This window comes from Tasmannia lanceolata, unplaced genomic scaffold (assembly GCF_043159265.1).
Source record: "Tasmannia lanceolata isolate RefF3 unplaced genomic scaffold, GAP_Taslan_0.1 ptg000037l, whole genome shotgun sequence".
Lineage (NCBI taxonomy): Eukaryota > Viridiplantae > Streptophyta > Magnoliopsida > Canellales > Winteraceae > Tasmannia > Tasmannia lanceolata.
The window spans coordinates 49,868,607-49,889,620 of NW_027518714.1; the positions used below are offsets into that span (position 1 = coordinate 49,868,607).

At 37.4% G+C, this 21,014-nt stretch overlaps 1 protein-coding gene across 1 annotated transcript; it reads left to right on the forward strand.

Moving 5' to 3' along the window:
• Positions 1-15,980: 15,980 nt before the first annotated feature.
• On the forward strand, positions 15,981-17,448 carry LOC143861524 (uncharacterized). Its single transcript, XM_077372439.1, has 3 exons — positions 15,981-16,126; positions 16,657-16,885; positions 16,972-17,448. The coding sequence occupies exons 1-3, from the start codon at positions 15,981-15,983 to the stop codon at positions 17,446-17,448; spliced, it is 852 nt and encodes a 283-aa protein (XP_077228554.1).
• The last annotated feature ends 3,566 nt before the right edge of the window (positions 17,449-21,014 follow it).

Here is a 21,014-nt window from a genome sequence, read left to right on the forward strand (position 1 = left end):
CCAACACTTGCCTTTCGAAAGAGGGCCGGTCGACCGGGGCTTCTCGGGCGACAGCGGATGTGTTTCTGGAAAGCGAGAAACAATCCATCATGGTCAGGCCGGTCGACCGCTATAGAGCCGGGCGACCTCGGATAGAGATCTGGACGAAAATAAAAATGTTCAGGTTGCTCTCGGCGGGCGACGGCAAGAAGCTCGGTCAACCACAGCAATAACAAATTTGAAATAAAAAAGAGAGCGCCCGATAGGGCGGGCGACCGCGACACCTAGGTCAACTGATCCGGTAGCGAATTGTAGCCATTAGGGCGCAAACGGCTGGTTTTATTTTGGCCAGTTGTTTACTGTTTTGCCCTCAAATGGTCATATCTTTGTATGGGCTATATATACCCTATCCATGATCCACTAAGCAACCTCTTGGCTCTTCATTTTCAAATCTATCAAGCCTAAACTTTTAAATCTAAAGGTTTTTTGTTATCCTCTTCAATGCTTTGATTTGTGCATTTTTATTCAACAAGTGGAACTCCATAGGGCTTTACATTTGCTATCTTTTGGAGAGATTGTGAGCTTTCATATTTGTATCATGCCTAATCAAGAGGCTAAGGGTGTTTTTCATTTTTTTGTTCTTCATTTGTATTGAGGGTTTCCAATTCGGCCCGGTAAGAAAGGTAATCACATTGTAGAGAGGGTTTTTCGCTTCGGCCATTGAAGGAGAAGCTTGGTTGTATTGAGGGTCTAGGATTTGGCCCGTTAACAATGGAGAATCCGGAGCTAGAGGGTTTGTCCCCTCGGAGGCGGAGGAGTGCTTGTAACGCTTGGAGATTCGGCGTATAATCTCTATACTACTGGAGTACCCAAGGAGCTAAACTTGGAAGAGTGGAGTACATTTTGTTGATAGACCGAACCACTATAAAAATCTTGTGTCTCCTCATTGTGGTGTGCCTCTTCTTCTCTCCTCCTTCTCACTAAGTGATTGGTAATATCTAAACCCTAATTTCATTATCTTACTTAATTAACAAGGGTTAGATATAAATTGCTTTAATTGCTAATTTCTTTTCTTTATCTCATAAGCACATTTGAATAATCTAGGATTAATCTCACACACCCATCTAATTAAGTCAAATGTTTTAATTGACCAATTCAGCCCCCCTCTTGGGTTGCCACACTTGGATTTCAAAAAGCAACTAAAACAATATAAAAGATCACTAGAAGGATGTAACCTTTCTAATAGGAACGTTAGAAAATTTCCTTACCTTTGAGATTTTATAATTGCCAGTTAATTTGTAGTGAGATATTTTAGGATATCTTTAAGTGTTTTAGTTTTGTTAGGAAAGGGAAATAAAGAATGGTTCCTAAAGTTTATTTATCATTTAGGAGTTTTATTTGGAAAGGTTTCTTTTATATTCTAAGGGATATATATATATATATATATATATATATATATATATATATATATATATATAAGGTTGTATTTATCTTGTCAACCAACCAGATGTCTTATCTGGTCCGTCATCTGGTCCGTCGACCAGAAATATAGTGGGGCCAACATTGTTTGGGTGATCTAAACCATTCATTTGATGCGCCCATACATAGATAGAGGTGCCCAAAAAATCATCTCCATAGGATCATCACAACCCTTCGATTTGTGGAGGTGGAAAATGAGTAGATTTTATAGCCGTCCATTTTAAACCTCCACAAATCAAGGATTAGGATGATCCTATGGAGATAATTTTTTGGGCACACCCTATCTTTTTCAAGGCCCAAAAAATGAATGGTTTGCATCACCCAAACAATGTGGGGCCCACTCTGTTTATAGTCAACAGGCCAGATAACCTATCTAGTCCATTGCAGAAGGCATTTAGTAGATGGCCTATTGCAATGTGGAGGGGAACTTTTGGATGGTTTTTATTAATTCTTTACTTTCTCTTTCTTAATGTTACGGGGTTTGTAATAGGCGTAAATCAACGTGGTAAATGTTATTTGGAGTCTTTGCTTTGTGATTTCTTCTTCTTCCACCACACTATTGCCGGCTACTTTTTCCATTACTCTCTAAGTCTAGCCACGCAATCAAATAGGATTAAAAGGATTTTAAAGCTTCAAGCGATCGAGAGCAATGACTCAAAGGTGTCGAAAATGACCTCGGAAGGTGGGAAGCGAGCTTCTGGGGAATGGTATTCAGAAGTGAGAAATGACGCACTTCTAAAAAATTGGGAAGGTAGGTTTCCTCAATTTGAGAAATGTGTTTCCCCAACTTGGTAAGCATATTTCCCGCACGTTTCCCCAATCTTTGCATTGTATCATTTACAAAATTACAAAAAATAAGGAACAAAATATTTATGTGCAAAGTAATTTAAGTAAATGTCCTTATTGTCCATTTACTTAAGATTTATATGAAAATAGGGAAATACCCCCCATTTGGATTTATTGAAAATAGTTTCACGGCCCAAATCTAGAAGGACAATATACAATATTTATCAGTCATTCTGGATTGGGTCAAATCTTAACTTCCAAACTGTGATGTATTTTTCCAATTTTAAAATGTCGTAAATTCTATCATTTGCAAACATTATTAAAACCTAAAAATCTGCTAAAAAAATCTCATAATTTTGTTTTTAAAAAAATTCATCTTGTCAGGCACCAGTAAATATACGAATTTTAGCTGATAGTGATTTTTCTTTAAGTACGTGTTGCATGTGTTTATGATGGTTGGATTCAAGTTGCCTATGCTATTAGGAAAATTGAATTTTCTTATTTAAAGAACTTTTCATTTTTCTAATTATTTCATGCTTCCTTGTTTATTCCCTCAATGCTTCCACAACCCTTCACGCTTCCCGCATCCCACCATCAGGAGAGCCTTTGCTTCCCGCACTGGCAACTATGCCTGACCAAACAAGCCCGAAATATCTCCTTGTTAGAACACCCAATAACTTAAGTTTATGTTAAATCTTGTGTTTTTTCAAACTTAGACACCTAAGATCGGGGTATGAAGTAATTGTTCAGGCAATAATTACTAACATTCCCAATGTCAGGTCTTTGGAATGCTATAAAAAATAACAGACTAAGCTTAAAAGAACATAAAAAAATTCACTAGAAGCACCTAACCTCTCTAATGTCAGATCTTCAGAATTCCAAAGAATAATAGAAGGAACTTGAACAATATGATAGGTCTCTAGAAGCACATAACCTTTCTTATAGGAATTTTAGGAAATATGCTTATCTTAGAAATTTTGTTTCCCAACTTTTATCTTTATCTTTATCTACTAGTTAATTTGTAGTGAGATATTTTAGGATATCTTTAGGGTTTTACTTTTGTTGGGAAAATTCAATAAAGAAATGTTCCTAAGGTTTAGTTATTGTTTAGCAGTTTTATTAGGAAAAGTTTCTTTTATACTGTAAATGATATATATATATATATATATATATATAGAGAGAGAGAGAGAGAGAGAGAAAAGGGTTCCTGCTCTCGAGCGCAGATAAGCTTATCTGCACTCGATTGCAGAAACAAGGGTGGGCCACATTTGGGGGGGATCCAAAGCATTCCTTTGATGGTCCCTTTCATGGATAGGGTGCCCACCAAAAATCAGCTCCATTGGATCACCATAGGGTGTCCATTTGTGGGGTGAAATTGTAGATTTGTGGACAAACAGTATTTGTCCATTTTCTCCCCCACAAATGGACACCCTAAGATGGTCCAATGGAGCTGATTTTGGTACACCCCCATCCATGATGGGCTGTCAAATGAATGCTTAGGATCACCCCCCCAATGTGGCCCCACCCCTGTTTCCAGCACTTGGACAATTGAGAATATTGAGGAGAACTTTTGGATGGTTTTTAATAATTTTAGACGTTGTCTTTCATTGTGTTATGGGCTTTGTAAAAGCCGGGTATCAACGTGGAGAATGTTATTTTGAGTCTTGGTTATGTTATTTCTTGTTTTGTTGTTGCACTATTGTTGACAATTATTCCACCACTCTCCTAGTCTATGCTGCGCAACCAAATAGGATCAAAAGGATTTTAAACCTTCAAGTGACTGGGGAATGGTGACCTAAAGTTATCAAAAACATCCCCGGAAGGTGAAAATTTGAAAGCAGAAAATGCCGCACTACCCAAAAATTGGGGAAGTGCATTTCCTGAATTTGGGAATAGAGTTTCCGCAATTTCGGAAGCATATTTCCCACCGTTTCTCCAATTTCAGCTAGGGTTGCAACCCGGGTCATGTTTTCCAATACCCTACCTTACCCAATAAATTATGCGGGTCGGCTCAGGTGATGTCTAATTTTTTTATAGGAAAACCCAATATTCATAAACCCGTCCTAGCCGAGATAGTTTCTTGGGTCGGGTCGCGTATTAGCCCATGTTATTTTCGGGTTGGGTCGATGGCGGGTAGAACCTGACTCAACTTGCAACCTTAATTTTTCCTTTGTTTCGTTTACAAAATTACAAGGAAATACAGTTTATAGTGTAATTATATGCAAAGTTATTTAAGTAAATGTCATTTATATCCTTTTACTTAAGATCTACGTATGAATATGGAAATACTTGCCCATTTGGATTTATTAAAACTAGTTTCGAGAACCAAATCTAAAATGACAATAAGTCAAATTTTCAATTCTAGTACAAAATCCAATATTTTTCTGTCATTCTGGACCGGGTCAAAATCTTAACTTCAAACGATGATGTATTTTGCCAATTTTAAAAATTCATAAATTATATCCTGTACAACCATTATTAAATCCCAAAAATTCGATAAAAATCTAATAATCATGTCTTTACAAAAAAAATCATCTAGCCAGGCACTAATCACCACATGCATTTCAACTGGCGGTGATTTTCCTTTAAGTACATGTTGTATGTAATTTATGATAGTTGAATTCAACTTGGCTGTGCTGGTTGGAAACTGGAATTTACTTATTTTAAACTTTTATCATTTTCAATTATTTCACACTTTTTCTTTTTAACCAGGAAAGGAGTGCAACCCTAGGGTGGACCTCAAAATTTCATAGATATAAAGAGCCAAGGAGAGGAAGACATATCCCTAACATCTCAAAATAAAAGGGGGAAATAATATCACCCCTAACCAAAGTGAGATACAATAAGAAAACTAAAAGCAAATTAAGTCTTCGACTGAACATTTGAGAAGCCTAACGCTTCACATATGGCCACCCCTCTAGGGAGAGGGCATCTCTCTCCAGCCTCTGTAGATGGTAGTCCATTTTGAAGTTGTGTTGGCAAGCGCATCTGCCACCATGTTTCCCTTGGGGTAGTGATGCTAGATTGATGGCAATAGCATCGTGCAATTTCGGCCAAAGGTATTTAATGGACCATGGTATATTTCCTATTCCTTTGATGAGATCAGTTAGCAGCTTACTGTAATGATCTGCTTCATTCCAAGGGTTGCACAAATCCTAAGGCCGTCTAGAAGCGCTCTTGTTTTTTCTACCATATTAGTACTCTTTTCATAATAAAAAATAGGCTATGATAACCTTTGCATAGGCATCTCTGACTACTCCTCCACCACCGGATTCTCCCGGATTAACTTTTGTTGCCCCGACTGTATTTAGTTCGAAGAAACTTGTAGGAGGCCGTTTCCACCAAATCCAACTATTTTTGGTACACTCTGGAGGCCGGTTTTTAATGCCCAAATGTGCTAAGGCTAAGGCTAACATCTCAAACATGGAGGGCCTTCATTGTTATTTCCACCAAACCCAACTGTTAATTCACACTTCCCTGTGAATTCCCTCGATGCTTTTAGAACCCTTCATGCTTCCTGCTTCCCGAAAGCCCTCGCTTCCCGCTTTCACTTACCACACTGGTCACTATGCCAAATCAAACATGCTTGAAATCTTACCATGTCGAAAAACTTGATAATTTTAGTTTATGTTAAAGCTTGTGTTTTTTCAAACTTAGTGTAAGCCCAAGGGATCAATCATTTCACTCGTGTTTTGATGATTAACAAACACAAATTGATTAGTTCTCTTATGGAATAATGTGTTCCCTTGAGTGTTGTGCGAGAGACATGTTATTCTCAGGTTGATTCATGCTAGCACACCACCAAACATGGCCTAATGCTTAGGAAAGATCTTTCAAGTACAGAGCTGAAACATATTTGGACCAATCAAATCTTGTAGGTACAACCAAGGAGGAGCTTGAACTCAAGCAGCTCACGCATTTGAACAAGCAAAGAAAGATCATTTAAGACCTAAGTAGAGGATCAACATACGCAAAGGACAGAGGAGCTTGAACACAATGGTGGCCTCATCCATGGAAGGTGTCAAAGTAAGAAGCTCGAATTGAAGATCCCACAAGCAAGCCTTGCACTCAAGTGCAGAACAAATGAAGGCTAAGTAAAGAGGCATTCAAGAGAGTGAGTTTTCTATAGAAGAATGTATTTCCTTCTCTCTTGGATTTTTCTCTTGGTCAAGGCACACTCAAATATCTCCTAATGTTTTTTCAAAATTAGGCCAATATTACTTAATCAAGTATGTAAGCTAACTAAAGAATTGAGAAATCATTATTTCCATCTAACTTGATTAAGAAATGATAAAACTAGGGTGAACTAGAAAAGTTTTCAATAGGCTAAAATTTTTATAAGACAACCAATTCACCCCTCTTGGTTGCCAAACCAGATTTCACTTAGACACCTAAGATTAGGATATAACGTAATTGTTCAGGCTTCAATTACTAATATTCCCAATGTCGGGTCCTCGGAATGCTAAAGAATAATAGAAACGACTTAAAAGAAGATAAAAAGGTAGAAGCACATAACCTTTCCAATGTCATGTCTTCCGAATTCCTGAGAATAATAGAATCAACTTAAACAATATAAAGTCTCAATTAAAAAGAATATCTTTAATTTGCGAAGTCAATTAAATAATGGAATTTATAGAATTACAAGGAAATACAAGGGACTGTGTATTATTATGCAAAGTTATTTAAGTTAATATCTTTGATGCCTATTTACTTAGGATTTACTTGTAAATAGGAAAATACCCCCCATTTGGATTTATTAAAAATAGTCTCAAGACAAAAATATAAAAGTCAAGAAGTTAACTTTCTAGTTCTAGTACACAAGCTAAAAAATCGTAAATTCTATCGTGTGCAAACATTAAATCCAAAACATCCTGTACAAAAGATTTCATAATCTGGTCTTTAAAAAAAATTCATCTAGTAGGGCATCGGTCAACACTGGCATTTCAACTAACAGTGATATTCCATTAAGTACATTCTGTATGCAATTTATGATGGTTGGATTCAAGTTGCTTAAGCTGGTTGGAAATTGGAATTTACTTATTTTAAATCTTGTCATTTCTCAATTATTTTGTGCTTCCCCATTGATTCCCTTCATGGTTCTAGAGCCTTTCACACTTCCATCTTCCCACCTTCCTAAAAGGCCTTTGCTTCATGCTTTCTCTTCCCACACTAGCAACTATGTCATGATCAAACAAACCCTGAATCTGACCATGTCGGAAAATCTCACAACTTGGTTTTATGTTAAAGCTTGTGTTTTTCAAACTTAGACGCCTAAGATCGGGATATAAAGTAATTGCTCAGGCTACAAGTACTAACATTCTAAATGTCAAGTCCTCAAAATGCTAAGGAATAACATAAGCAACATAAAAGAAATAAAAATCACTAGAATAGAATAACCTTCCAATTTTAAGTCTTCAGAATTCCTAGGAATAATAGAAGCAACTAAAACAATATTAAAGATCAACAGAAGCACACAAACTTTCTAAGAATCAATACCCTGAAATAACATCATGCATATGAAACAAATCAAAGAATAGGATCATTGTCTTGATTTCTTGAGTTTCTAATTACCAGACAGAAAAAGTAAAAACAGGTGTAGAGAAAAAAGAGTTGGACGATCAAATACCCAGTCTACTTTTCCGACTGTCGCGCCGGAAGATCTAATCTTCGGTTTTTTCACCCATCCCTCTGGCAACCACTCCGGCCTCTCTAACGCAGTACTTCGGCGCTTCTTCGCCAGGGTCACTGGAGGCCGTACACCTCTGTCGCCAGAGGGGAGATTCGCATTACCATCCATACCTTGATCATTCGATGGAGGAGGAAGCGCTAGGACATCACAAGAATCCTCTACCAGCGGCGAAGAATCATCTTCTTTCACTTCTTTACCGTCGTTAACATTGAATGCGGCCAGTGGGGAAGGTGCAGAGTCAGAGTCCATCTTAGATAGATTTTGGGGGTTAGGGAAACTGTGAGTCCGTTCAGAGTGGATTTTCAGTTTGTACAGTAGAGAATGGGGTGGCGGAGTCTAAAATATGTTGTTGTTCTTTCTTATTTAGGTTGACGTAAGAGGTGTACGATAGAAGAGGCAGTAAAAATTAAATGAATAGTATATGTTGGGTAAGTGAAATCTGGAGAGATTTGGCGGTGATTCTGTTATTAAGAAATAAAGTGAATGGAGACTTTCAAGGGACGCAATAGAAAATCTACAAAATCTACAAAAATCTTGAAAATTTCACTCACATATATACACAGATTCTTTTAGGATTCTTTTGGGTTGGTGATAAATTCATTCCCTTGTAAGACTCTCTCCCTCCTTGGGCCCACCTTACATCATAAAAAATGTATTTTGTAATAGAAAAATCACTTTTGACCACCAGATTCAATGATCCAAACCATTCATTTGTTGGGCCACAACTTAAATAGTCCTTGCTAATAAAATCAACTCCATAGGATGATCCAAACCCTCTGATCGACCTCTCCAAATCAGAGGGTTAGGATCGTCATATGGAGATGGTTTTTACGGAAAGGCCACTTATGTTGGGGCCCATCAAATGAATAGTTTGAATATTTGAATCATGTGGGCCACAATGAATTTGCTAATGAATATGTGTTATATGTGGAATACGTACGGAGGTCTACGTATTTTTTTTAAAATAGTGCGGAACCCGGCTTATTCAAAGATCCAAACCATTCAGTTTGTATTCCCTAATGTAAATACATCTTATTGGGGTTGCAACTCGGGTCGGGCGGGTCGGGTTTTGAAGAACCCTACCCTACCCGGGAAATATCTCGAGTCGGGTCGGGTAAGGTTTTTTTTCGGGAAAACCCATAATTCCCAAACCCGACCCTACCCATGATAATTCTCAGGTCGGGTCGAGTCGGGTCGTGTTTTTTCACGTTGACGCGTTGTAAGAAAAAAAAACAATTCTTCACACCAAAAATCTCTAAATTTATGTAATCAAGTGTATAAATTTAAGCAAGAAACTATATTTCCACACCACAAACATGATCACCTCAATGAAACCAATTATATCATTATATTGAAAAATAATTTGCTATATTATTCAAGAGATACTTAAAAATGTCATAGTACACCTACATAAGTCGTTTTGGGTTTCGGGTTTTTTTTCTTTAAACCCAACCCTACCCAAGAATGAGCCGGGTTTTTAAACTAAAACCTGACCCTCCCCAAGACCCATGATTTTGAAACCCGACCAATGCTATTTTCGGGTCGCGTCGATGCAGGTCGGGTCAAGTTGCACCCCTACGTCTTACCATGAAAATCATCTCCATCGGATGACCTACCTCTTCGATCAATAGAAATTAATATACGGTGTAGTTTATCCATAGAAAAGAGAGGGTTAGGATCATCCAATGGAGCTGTTTTTTGGCGCACATTCTAGTAACATTAAGGCCCAACAATTGAATGATTTGGATCTTCAAACAAGATGGCCTTCATTGTATTTTTTGAAATATATGCTCACCTACAAACAAACACAATATATATACTAGGGCCTACCTTACCTATGTGCATACATAATATAACACATATATTTTAGGAAATTAAATGGGCCACTTTGTTTGAAAATCCAAACTATTCATTTGTTGAGCTTCAATGTATATAATCTATGTCCAAAAAATCATCTCCCTGATCCTAAGCCTCCGACAACACCGTATATGAATCTCAATGGATCAAACTATTAGGAACAACCTTTTTTTTGGAGCAAGGCCTTTTTACATTAGGTTGCAACAAATGAACAGTTTGGATCTTCGAACAAAGTAAGACCAAGTATTTTTTTAAAGATACATTTATATGGTGTTTACCTTCTTCAAAGAGCTAAACCGTTCATTACTAGGGGTTGTTCAAAGAGAGAAGAGTGAGAGTTCTGATAATAAGTAAGAGTGGGACCTATCTTGTTCAAAGATTTAAATAAACCAATTGTTTGGGCCCCACCAACATTTCATGTTGGAGAGAGGGAGAGAAGAGGAAAACGCCCAATATGGCGACTTAATTCGCTCTACTTCTCTACCCATTCACTTTTCAACATAATTCCTCAATACACACTTTTACACCTCACAAGGAGGGATGAACACTATTTTACCCTTCTTACACATTCTGAAGAAGCTCCTGAAGAAGTGAGAGAACGAGGGGAATCAGAAGAAAGTGAAACCAAAAATAGCTTATCAAACTCATGTAACTTCAGCACCGGCTCAATCACAATCTCCATCTTCAAACCATCAAAAGCCTTTTGACACATTTAAGTGTACAGTTCAGCCCCCTTCTCCCATGCTGAGTCACAGGCAGCGCCTGGGAAACCACGGATGAGCCACATGCAGGGAAACTTGCACATGTGGTTCTGTCCGTGGACACCCTTGAAATGGGTGCATGTACATCACACCTCCACATGAACAAACCAACTACTCTGCTCTCTGACCTACGATTCCCCGTTATCATTTATCTAGATATCATCAATTATAACAAAACCTGTAAAGCATACTCATTCGGTACTAAATATGTACAATCAAACAACTTTTGAATTTGAAGGCATACAAATCAATTCAATAGACGAACATGTATCAACAGTTATTTATAAAATAGCCATTGCACAGTAACAAAAACATGCTACGTATCCATCCATTTGAAAAAATTATTCTAACATGTAAGACAACTCTTTACAAGTAAAAAATTTAGGTTTGTTATTATTACTAATGCATGAGACGACTCATCCAAGATAATCCAGCTCCCTAGCTTGTTATCTTGCCTCCAATATGTTCCACTACCCACGTCTACAAGTAGTGTACATGGGGGACTTTTTATGACATGCTTAGTGGCCATGTCTCCCATTAACATGATGGTCTAAGAGCATGCATTTACCACTATGGAGGTGCGCTATAAACCCATAGCCGTCGTCCTCCACCCAATCCACCAAATCATAATTCCCAATGCCTATATTGTCATTTATTTCTTATCAGTTTTTCTGGTATATCATCCACATTCTTTTCCTTTCCAATATCTTATAGATATTATTGAGCAAGTTTCTTGCTTTCCACTTTTTCCTTTTACGAGTATTTATAACATTGCATTATTTGTAAGAATCTGATGTAACATCATTATTTCACAATTGCATGCTGGTATAGCAAAACTTGAGAATAAGATACATATACTTAAAAAACAACTATTTTTCATAAGTCATTAGCATGAACAACTAAGAATTTTCATTGCATGCAAATAAATCAGTCATTGTCTAAGAGTATAAATTTAGGATTACCGTCACCTACATAGTTCAAACCTGACTTGTGAGAAAGAGTCTGCGGATTATGACTAACAAAGAGGATTTTTTCTCTTTTCTCTTTCTTCTCGGATTCCCCTTCTCTCTCTCTCTCTCCCTCTTTATTCTTATTTTTTTCTCTTCCTGGCAGCTCTATTTATAGGTGTGCATAGTACATGAATAGTAATTATAAATAGTGTCTCAATAGTAATGAATAGTGTATTTTTATTATAAATATCTTTAAAACGTAACAGTTTTTTATTATTATATTATTATATATATTATTTTATATTATAAAACGAATGATTTTTCCTCGGTGAGTTATTATTATTATTATTTTAATATTTTATACGAACGGTTTTAGGCGGTGAGGTATTATTATTATTATTTTAATATATATATATATATGAACGGTTTTATATAGTCGATGGACTGGTGGAATTTATGGTGGTTGTTGTGATACACCGAACAATTGGTGTGTATGATGTACACCGGATCATCAAGACATGGTTATTAAAGTAAGGATAATCATATCGGGATGTCTAATAGTCGCATTGACAAAGTAGCCGTATTCTAACAATCTCACGACTAACCACGAACTAAGAAGAAGATTAGGTTGAGTGAGGAAAACATCCGGTCAAGTTAGAAAAATATCGTCCTTATTCCGATGAAGTTATGCCATAAAGAGTTGACTTTTTAAAAGATTTGATTGGTTTGAAAAACATCGCCTCAAGTAAGCAAAAATCGGCTCATTCTCTCTCTCTCTCTCTCTCTCTCTCTCTCTCTCTCTCTCTCTCTCTCTCTCTTCTTTCCTCACTCCCTCTCCCTCTCCCTCCCTTTCTCTCTTTATTCTTATTCTTTTCTCTTCCTGGTAGCTCTATTTATATGTGTGCATAGTGCATGAATAGTAATTATGAATAGTGTCTCAATAGTAATGAATTGTGTATTTTTATTATAAATATCTTTAAAACGTAACAGATTTTTATTATTATATTATTATGATATATATTATTTTATATTATAAAACGAATGATTTTTCCTCGGTGAGTTATTATTATTATTATTTTAATATTTTATACCAACGGTTTTAGTCGATGGACTGGTGGAATTTATGGTGGTCGTTGTGATACACCAAACAATTGGTCTGTATGATGTACACTGGATCATCAAGACATGGTTATAAAAACAAGGATAATCATATCGGGATCTCTAACAGTCACATTGACAAAGTAGCCTTATTCTAACAATCTCATGACTAGCCACGAACTAAGAAGAAGATTAGGTTGAGTGAGGAAAACATCCGGTCAGTTGGAAAAACATCGTCTTTATTCCAATGAAGTTATGCCAGAAAGAGTTGAGTTTTTAAAAGATTTGATTGGTTTGAAAAACATCGCCTCAAGTTGGCAAAAAATCAGTTCAAAATTTTCAAAAGATTTGGTTGAGTTTGAAAATCATTTGGTCAAGTATGAAAAACATCACCTTAATCCAATTTAGGCGCCGTTAATGTCGTTGTTAACGGTGATATAACGGCCCCATTAATGGCATTAACTTTGAAGTTATGCCAAAAAGAGTTCAGTTTTCAAAAGATTTAGTTGGCATGGAAAAACATCGGCTCAAGTTGGAAAAACATCAGGGAAAATTTTGAAATATATGAAGTCAAGTAGGCAAAGCATCGAGTGAAGTGGGAAAAACGTCCGCGAAGTTAATCCCGATAACGGCGAAGTTAAATTGGATAACGGCGATGTTATGTAGGTTAATATTTTAATAAAAAATAATTATAAACATTTTGTTTTTAAAGTTCTACTTATTTATGATTTTGTCACTTCATTTCAAAAACTGAGTTTTTATCGCTTCCATCCTAAAAGTTTAGTCCCACGTTGGAAAATCGGAGAGATGCTCATTGAGAACTTACGCCTGTTAGCCCACAGGAGGGATTTCATGAAAAACTGTTAGAAAACTGGTTAATGAGAGAAGAGATTTGGCCAAAATTTCTGTACTTTGTCAATATTTATTTTACAAAATTATTAAAAATAATTATTATGAAAATTGACCATTGGATTTCTAAAAGAGATGAGCATTTCATCGATATGACCGTTGGATCCCGTTATATTTAATTTGAGTGTGTTTAGAGAGCTCAATAGATGCAAACCTTTTGGGAAGGATCTGATTGCCTTCCATTGATTGATCGGAGGGGTGTTGTCCTCCTAACGTGTCCCAATTCTTTTTGGTGGTCCTTCCGTTACTCTTAATTGCAGTAATTGATTTTCTTCTAGCTTAGGCCCTGTTTGTTTTGGATTTTGAGAACTGATTGCGAGTCCCAAAACGGATTATCAGACCCACAATCGGTTCTCAAAGTCCGAAACAAATAGGGCCTTAGTTGGTCCTCCTATAGTGTGTCCATCATTTCTGATTAATTGTCAATTTTTTTTTAATCGTACTGATTAATCTTCAATCTCCACTGATTGCTTCAAATGCCTTCATTCATCAGTCAGATGTTCAAATTGATGCAATTAGTTCAAGGCAGGGCCCATCCTATCTCGTAGTTCTCTTTATCTTGATATTTCAACCGTCATTTCTTGGATCGAGAATCTTGAACTATCGATTGATTGTCACGTGTGCCTTGACAGATGATGAGGTTAATTGTTACCTTGGATTGTCCTTGATTGCTAATGTGGGCCTTATTTGTGCCCTCAATTGCTTTACATTAACTTCTTCCTTGCTAATTCTCCCGTAATCAGTTGATAGGCTATGATGAATGATGAGAAAAATTTTGGACCGGATTGATTGATCTCACTCAGCCTTTCTTCACACACATGGTTAATGCTGGTGAGCCCCACCATATGAATTGGTTCATTTTAATTCTAAGCAAGGCTAAGGAGAGAAATATGGTCGTATGAATAGAAATTTAAAAAAAAAAAAAAAAAAACTTTCATTTGCAAAACAACCTTGGACATTTGCAGCTTCAATAAATTTCCTAATAATACAGTAGTATGAATAGAAATAAAAAAAAAGATCTTTTATTTTTGTTTTTGGAAATAACAGTTGCCTTCCATTGTTTAAATATGGAGACTCTTCTCTAAGGGCATGTTCGGTTGCCCACTTTTTGCGGAAAGGAAACGGATTTTAACCCCAAATCTGCGGAAAATAACTTAAAATCACTGTTTTGTTGCACGGAGATGGAAAGCGCGAATGTGACGTGGTTTCCGACTTATCCAACGTGGGTTATCCGTTTCCGTCATTTGAAATCCGAGTGTGTTAGTCGGATTTGAGCCTCGGAAAAACAGAGGAAAAATAGGAGGTGTGCTGTTTTGAGAAAACCCACGGAGAAAACCTCCCAACTTCGTCTTCCTCCACGGAGAAAACCTCTCAACTTCGTCTTCTTCCTACTGTACTCTTCGCAACTCCTCAAAAATCAACACGTAAGTCTCCTCCCTCTATCCTCTTTCCCTCTCTTTCTATTTTTTTTAATTTTTTGGTCGTATAAATGTGTCTTTTCTTCTTCTATCTTGGAAACCCTCTTTTTTTTTGTTGGAAACCTTAGTTTTATGGTTTGATCTGTGTTGTAAACCATATATTTGACCATTTTTTTGTTCGACAGCCTCTTTTTCATTGGAAACCCTCTTTCTTGCCATTTGTTTTTCATATTTGTGTTGGAAAACCTCGTTTTTGGGTTCAATCTATGATCTAAACCCTTTTTTTGGCATTTTCTTTGTTGGAAACCCTCTTTATTTCCATTTCTTTTCCTGATGTTGGATCTATGTTTGAAACCCTCTTTCTGAAGCCCTTATTCTGTGTTCCAATAGTGTAGGAAACTCTCTTTTTTTTTATTTTCTCCATTTCAGTTCATTGGCTTGGATTTAAGGGTTCGGATTTAGGCATTTGAGTTTATTGGATCTGATTTATTGTCTGTGAGCAAATGTTTATGATCCAGTAAACCGAGATTCTCATACTTGTTGATTGTTTGTCTGTGATGCCCAATACTGCTGTTTAATCTCTGGTTTGCTTTCCTTTGTTTTGCAGGTGGTCACCCTCTCATTTCATTTTCATTTCCAAGAACTATTCCATCATTTTCGAGGTAATCAACACTCACAGTTATTTTAATTTTCCTATTTAGGTAGATGTGCTTGTGTTGTTTGGATGTGCTTGGATGGATGGATGGTTTACGGAGGGGTTGTTTATGGATTGATGGTTTATGGAGGGATTGTTTATAGATGAATGGGTTATGGATGGATGGTTTATGGAGTTGTTGTTTAAGGATGGATGGTTTGTGGAGGGATAGTATATGCATGGTTGGATGGTTTATGGAGGGAGTGTGTATGGGTGGATTGATGGTTTATGGATGGAAGTGTTTATTCTGATTGTATTATTTGTGATTATGTTGATTATTTTTTTTATTTTGTTTAAGATGCTTTATTTGTGATTGTGTTGTATTTTCCATTGAGTTATTGAGTTCTTATTTAGACTAAGATGCCTCGTCGTCCTACAAGGAGGAAGAAAGAGTTGATGCGAAGAGCTGAGTTGAAGAGTAGTAATGAGCTAGTTGGGCAAGCAGTCGCACTACTAATGGCTGGTGCTGCTGCTATGTTAGTACTTTGGAAAGAGTACTACGAAAAGTATCTTCTCAGAGCTCCATATGAAAGCAATTACTTCACGCGTCGTACGTTCATTTCCTTTGTCATCGATTCAGATGAACATTGTCATAACTTGCTACGGATGAACGTCACCTGCTTCGTCAATTTGTCAAAATATTTAAACGGGCGGGAACCCTGGAAGATACAATCCATTGTAAAGTGGAGGAGCAAGTTACAATCTTCTTGCATATTAGAGCACATAATCAGAGGGTTCGGACTATTCGAGCATGTGCTAGACGTTCAGGGGCAACTGTTTCGATGTATTTCAACAAAGTACTAAAGGCAGTTTTGGGTATGCAAGATTTCTTCATCAAACCACCGACAGGTGAGACACCATCGCAGATTGAGGAGAATCCAAGCTGGATGCCATATGACTCCTAACAAACATATATGTGTATATTGAATCAGAATGACAACTGCGCCACAAACCTCCCAGAAGAGGGGAAAGAATATCATTTGGAATGACCAAATGGACAAAGTGCTTGTAGATACCCTTCTAGTTCAAATTGCAGGTACAAAATCCCAAACGGTTTTAAGGATCATGCTTGTGTAGCTGCAGCCACTGCAATGAATGCCTTTTTCAACCTCCAACTCAATAAGGAGCACATAAAAAACCGCATCAAGACTATGAAAGAAACATACAAGAGTATTTGCATCATCCTCAGTAGAAGCGGTTTTGGTTGGGACATTGACACCAAAATGGTCACCTGCGAGAAAGAGGTCTACGATGACTATATCGCTGTAAGAAACACTTCCTCTCAAGATACAATCTTCTTATAGTAATACCATATCAAATATCTTCTTATTTTTTACGCTCCTTGTCACAGGCTCATCCAAAACATAAGAAACACTTCACTACCCATCATGTTTTGCATGACGATATGTGCAAAATCTTTGGAGATGAGTTCTCGAAAGGGGCCGGGTCTAGGACGCATGAGAATCCAAGCATAGCAAGTTCGCAGCCAGTCAGTCTTGATGACATTGGGGATGACTTTGCAAATGACCATACCCCCATGTCTCAACACCCACCATCTCCAGAAACAGATCCCATTAATGGTGGTAGTGAGACATCTCCCTTAAGACGGGCTGGTACCAAACGACAGATGACTCGTCAAGGTGGGGCACATTTGGACAGTATGTCGTGTCTCTCAACAAGCATGGACAAAGTTGCCGATGCCCTCACAGGTGCACGTGCCCCTGCTTACCTTGCACAGCTTCGTGAAGCTGTTAGAGGGGTTGGGGATTTTTCGCAGGATATCTTGTTGAGGACCACAAAGGGGTTGGGGGTGCGCGTGCCTCTATAAGAAATCAAATAAAGCTATGAACAAACAATTAGAAAGGGTTAAATAAAGTGAGGGGTGTCATTGTCAAAACAAAGGGTGCCAAATATCATTCTCTTTACTTTCTTAATATTTTAGATAATGGGTAGTCCATGTACTTTTTTTAATATTAAAGGTGGAGACAGTGGGCAGGAATGCCCTCTTGGCTGCATAAAAGGACAGCAATGATAGAGGGGGTATTAAGGTCTTTTGGGTTAGGAAGATAGTACCACATCGGCTAATTCAACATGAACTTTAATAGCTTATAAGTTATAGTCTCCGTCCTAAATCCTAGAGCTGTCACTTCGGAGACATCCAATTAAGTTGGGACCGAAAACAGAGCGAAAAATGACGCAAATTTTGTTGGCTTTCATTTTCTGTGTTTTTTTGTTTACATCTTCACACTTCTTTAACACAAAACTAGCCAAAAAACAATCATTTGATAGGAAAAAGTACCCAAAAAACCAAATTAGGTGTTCCCTCCAACTCACATCATGTGTTGTCATCCAATCTTAGCCATTGATCTGCTCGACCTGTTCAAAAATCCTATTCAAATTAACAAAATGACATTAAATTTTCCGCTATTTGTTTAGATAATGCTCTCTTCTCTCTTTGAGTTCTTCTTCCCTTCGCCAACCCTAAGCCCTAACGGTGTACAACATAAGTAGGGCCTAAGACACTCAGTAAGTAGGTCCTAGGACATTCTGATGGACAATCCGATTTGAAAAGGACCGTGACCCACTTACAAAGTTGGATATGAAAAATACTCCAAAATAGATTGGACGGTGATAAACATGGAATGGAATCAAGATAATTCTAGAAGGAAATAATCATAATCAAATCTACTTTCCTAATCTCTATTGCTTGCCTCTTCTAATCCACTTGCCTAATTTATCTAGTTGCCTCGTTTACCCAACTTACGTTTGACAACAATTTAAAAAAATTCCCAATACAATAGAATTCCCCAAATTACAAATGTAATCAAAATCAATCGATTTGATGCACACTTCCAAAAGTTTATGATGAAGATCATCTGATGAAGACTGATGTTGCCGCCAATAATCATTGATGATGGATGCGAAGAAGATGCCGCTTGTTGATGTGTCACGAAGAGGGCTTAAAAACCAATAGATCATAGCCTCAATGGGGCTAGATGATACACAAGCCTCGATGGGCGAGTAGAAATTGGTCACTATGGACCAATGCCGGAATGAGCAAGAAATTGGTCACAATGGACCAATGCCGGAATGGGCAAGAATGAGCCTCGATGGGCAAGATAGCATGGGTCGGCTTTGAATACCGATCCTCATGGAACTAAAAATCCTCCTTCAGGCACGCACTTCAAAATGAATGAAGCACCTCAACTGAAATGAGTCAATATTTCAGGCACACACCTAAAGAAAGGCACCTCAACTGAAATAGGAGAAGATTTGAGAGATAAGGGTTTGAAAGAAAAATAAAATAAGATGAGCGACAACATATGATAGATGATGGCGGCAAAATTAGCAACATTCTAACAAGCCTGGGAATGTTACGGATTTAGAAACTACGGGTGTAAGCATCAAATCTGGGGGTCTTAGATAAGGCGAGGTGGTGGTTTCCAAGAGAATAATGGGGTGAAAAATATCAAATATGGGAGTGTTTTTGAGGCATGAATGAAAAGGTGTGCCGTTATCAAATTTAAGGCATAAGAAAAGATACAGATAAAGGCAAGAAATAAGACTACCCTGCTTTTCTATTCTCAACAACAATTCACCGAAGAAGACCTTTGCATTAAAGAGGCAAGGAATATGACTAAATTCTCTCATTCGATGTGATGATAAGTGGAAGAAAAAGGTATAAGAAAGAAGGGCATAGACAAGCATGGTGAATAGCAAATAGTGATAGACCATCCATCAGTACAGACGGATTTGGCCAGATTCATAGGTAGGCTTGCCGTGGTGATCGTGACGGGGAGTGATGGCCACCGGCGGACGGTTAGAACACCCGCCTGCCGGAGGACGGGGACTCACGTATGTTCTGCTCAGGCCCTAGTAGGATCTAATGCTCTGATACCATGATAATTTTTAGAGATTTCACTAAACTTGGATGCATTTATAAGAGGATCAATGTGTGCTTATATAGAGCACTTAGGCTCTGTTCACTTCTTTTCCCTAGAAAGGAAAGGAAAGGATTTCATTATCCTTTCCTTTCTAGGTGACATGGCAGAAGGAAAAGGAATCCAGGGAAACTATCAAGGAAAAGGTTTCGCTTTCCTTCAAAAGCCTCTTTCCGATATATTTAATCGGAAACCAAATCTCGAGTAACAGGGAAAAAGTCAATTTCCATGTCATTTTCAGGTTTTAAATAAGAAATTCCACATCTGATAATATTTTTCCCTGGAAAAGAAGTGAACACAGAAATTTTGTCTTGTCAAGGTCTTGTCAGGGAAAAAAAAGGCTGTTTTCCAGGGAAAACAGCACGAGGGAAAAGAAGTGAACAGAGCCTTACATGATAAACATGGAATGAAATCAAGATAATTCTAGAAGGAAATAATCCTAATCAAATCTTCTTTCCTAATCTCTATTGCTTGCCTCTTCTAATCCACTTGCCTAATTTATCTAGTTGCCTCGTTTACCCAACTTACCTAATCTACCTCCAAGATGATCCAACGGTGAGATCTTAACCCAATTTAACCGTTGGATCCCACATATTCTAACAGAATATGAAAGGATCATGGCCAAGACATAGGTGATTCTGATCCAAACTTGATCTGGTGAAGCCTATAGTCAATAAAATTTGAACTGCAGTGCTTGTGGTTAATAATCAAACAATAGAAAACCAGGAAATTCAGGATAATCTTTTCTTTTCCTCCAGAAAATTCCTTCAATCCAATTAGGGCTATACTTCCATATCATAACACCTCTTTGAATTAGTTTGATTTTTCTTAACTAGCTTTGAACTTTTACTTTTAAAATATATTAGGAAAGAATGGTGACTTCAGTTGGTTATGATTAGCTTGATAATTTGGAGGCATGCATCTGAAATCAAGAAAATTGATCTTGTAGAATATCGCGACGTACCTTGAGGTCTTTGGCCCCATCCCAAATGAACATCCCATGTGTATCATAAAGGATTAAAAAAATCTAAGGCATAGAGGATGACTGATGAATAGTCTAATCAAGGTGTTCTCAATGGCCCTTAGCCGGACTAATGATATCATTCGAATCAACTGAGTATCATGTAAACAAGGGAGAACTGGTGGCCCATTTGATGCAATTAGTTCACTTCTAGGCATGGTTTGAAATTTCGGCTTCGGAATGCGTTTCGGTCCTCATCAAAATCAAAATTTCAAAATTTTTGCCGAAATCCGGTCGAAATTTCAGGAAAATATTAAATAATTTAAAAAATCGACATTTTTGGTTGATTTTCCTTAAATTTAGGAAAAAATGAAATTTCGACCGTAATTTCGAAATTTCGGTCGAAATCGTGTAACGTTTCTGGTATTTGTGATTTCGTTTTTGGGGTTTACCGAAATCCGCAAAATTTAAAACAATGGTTCTAGGCAGGGC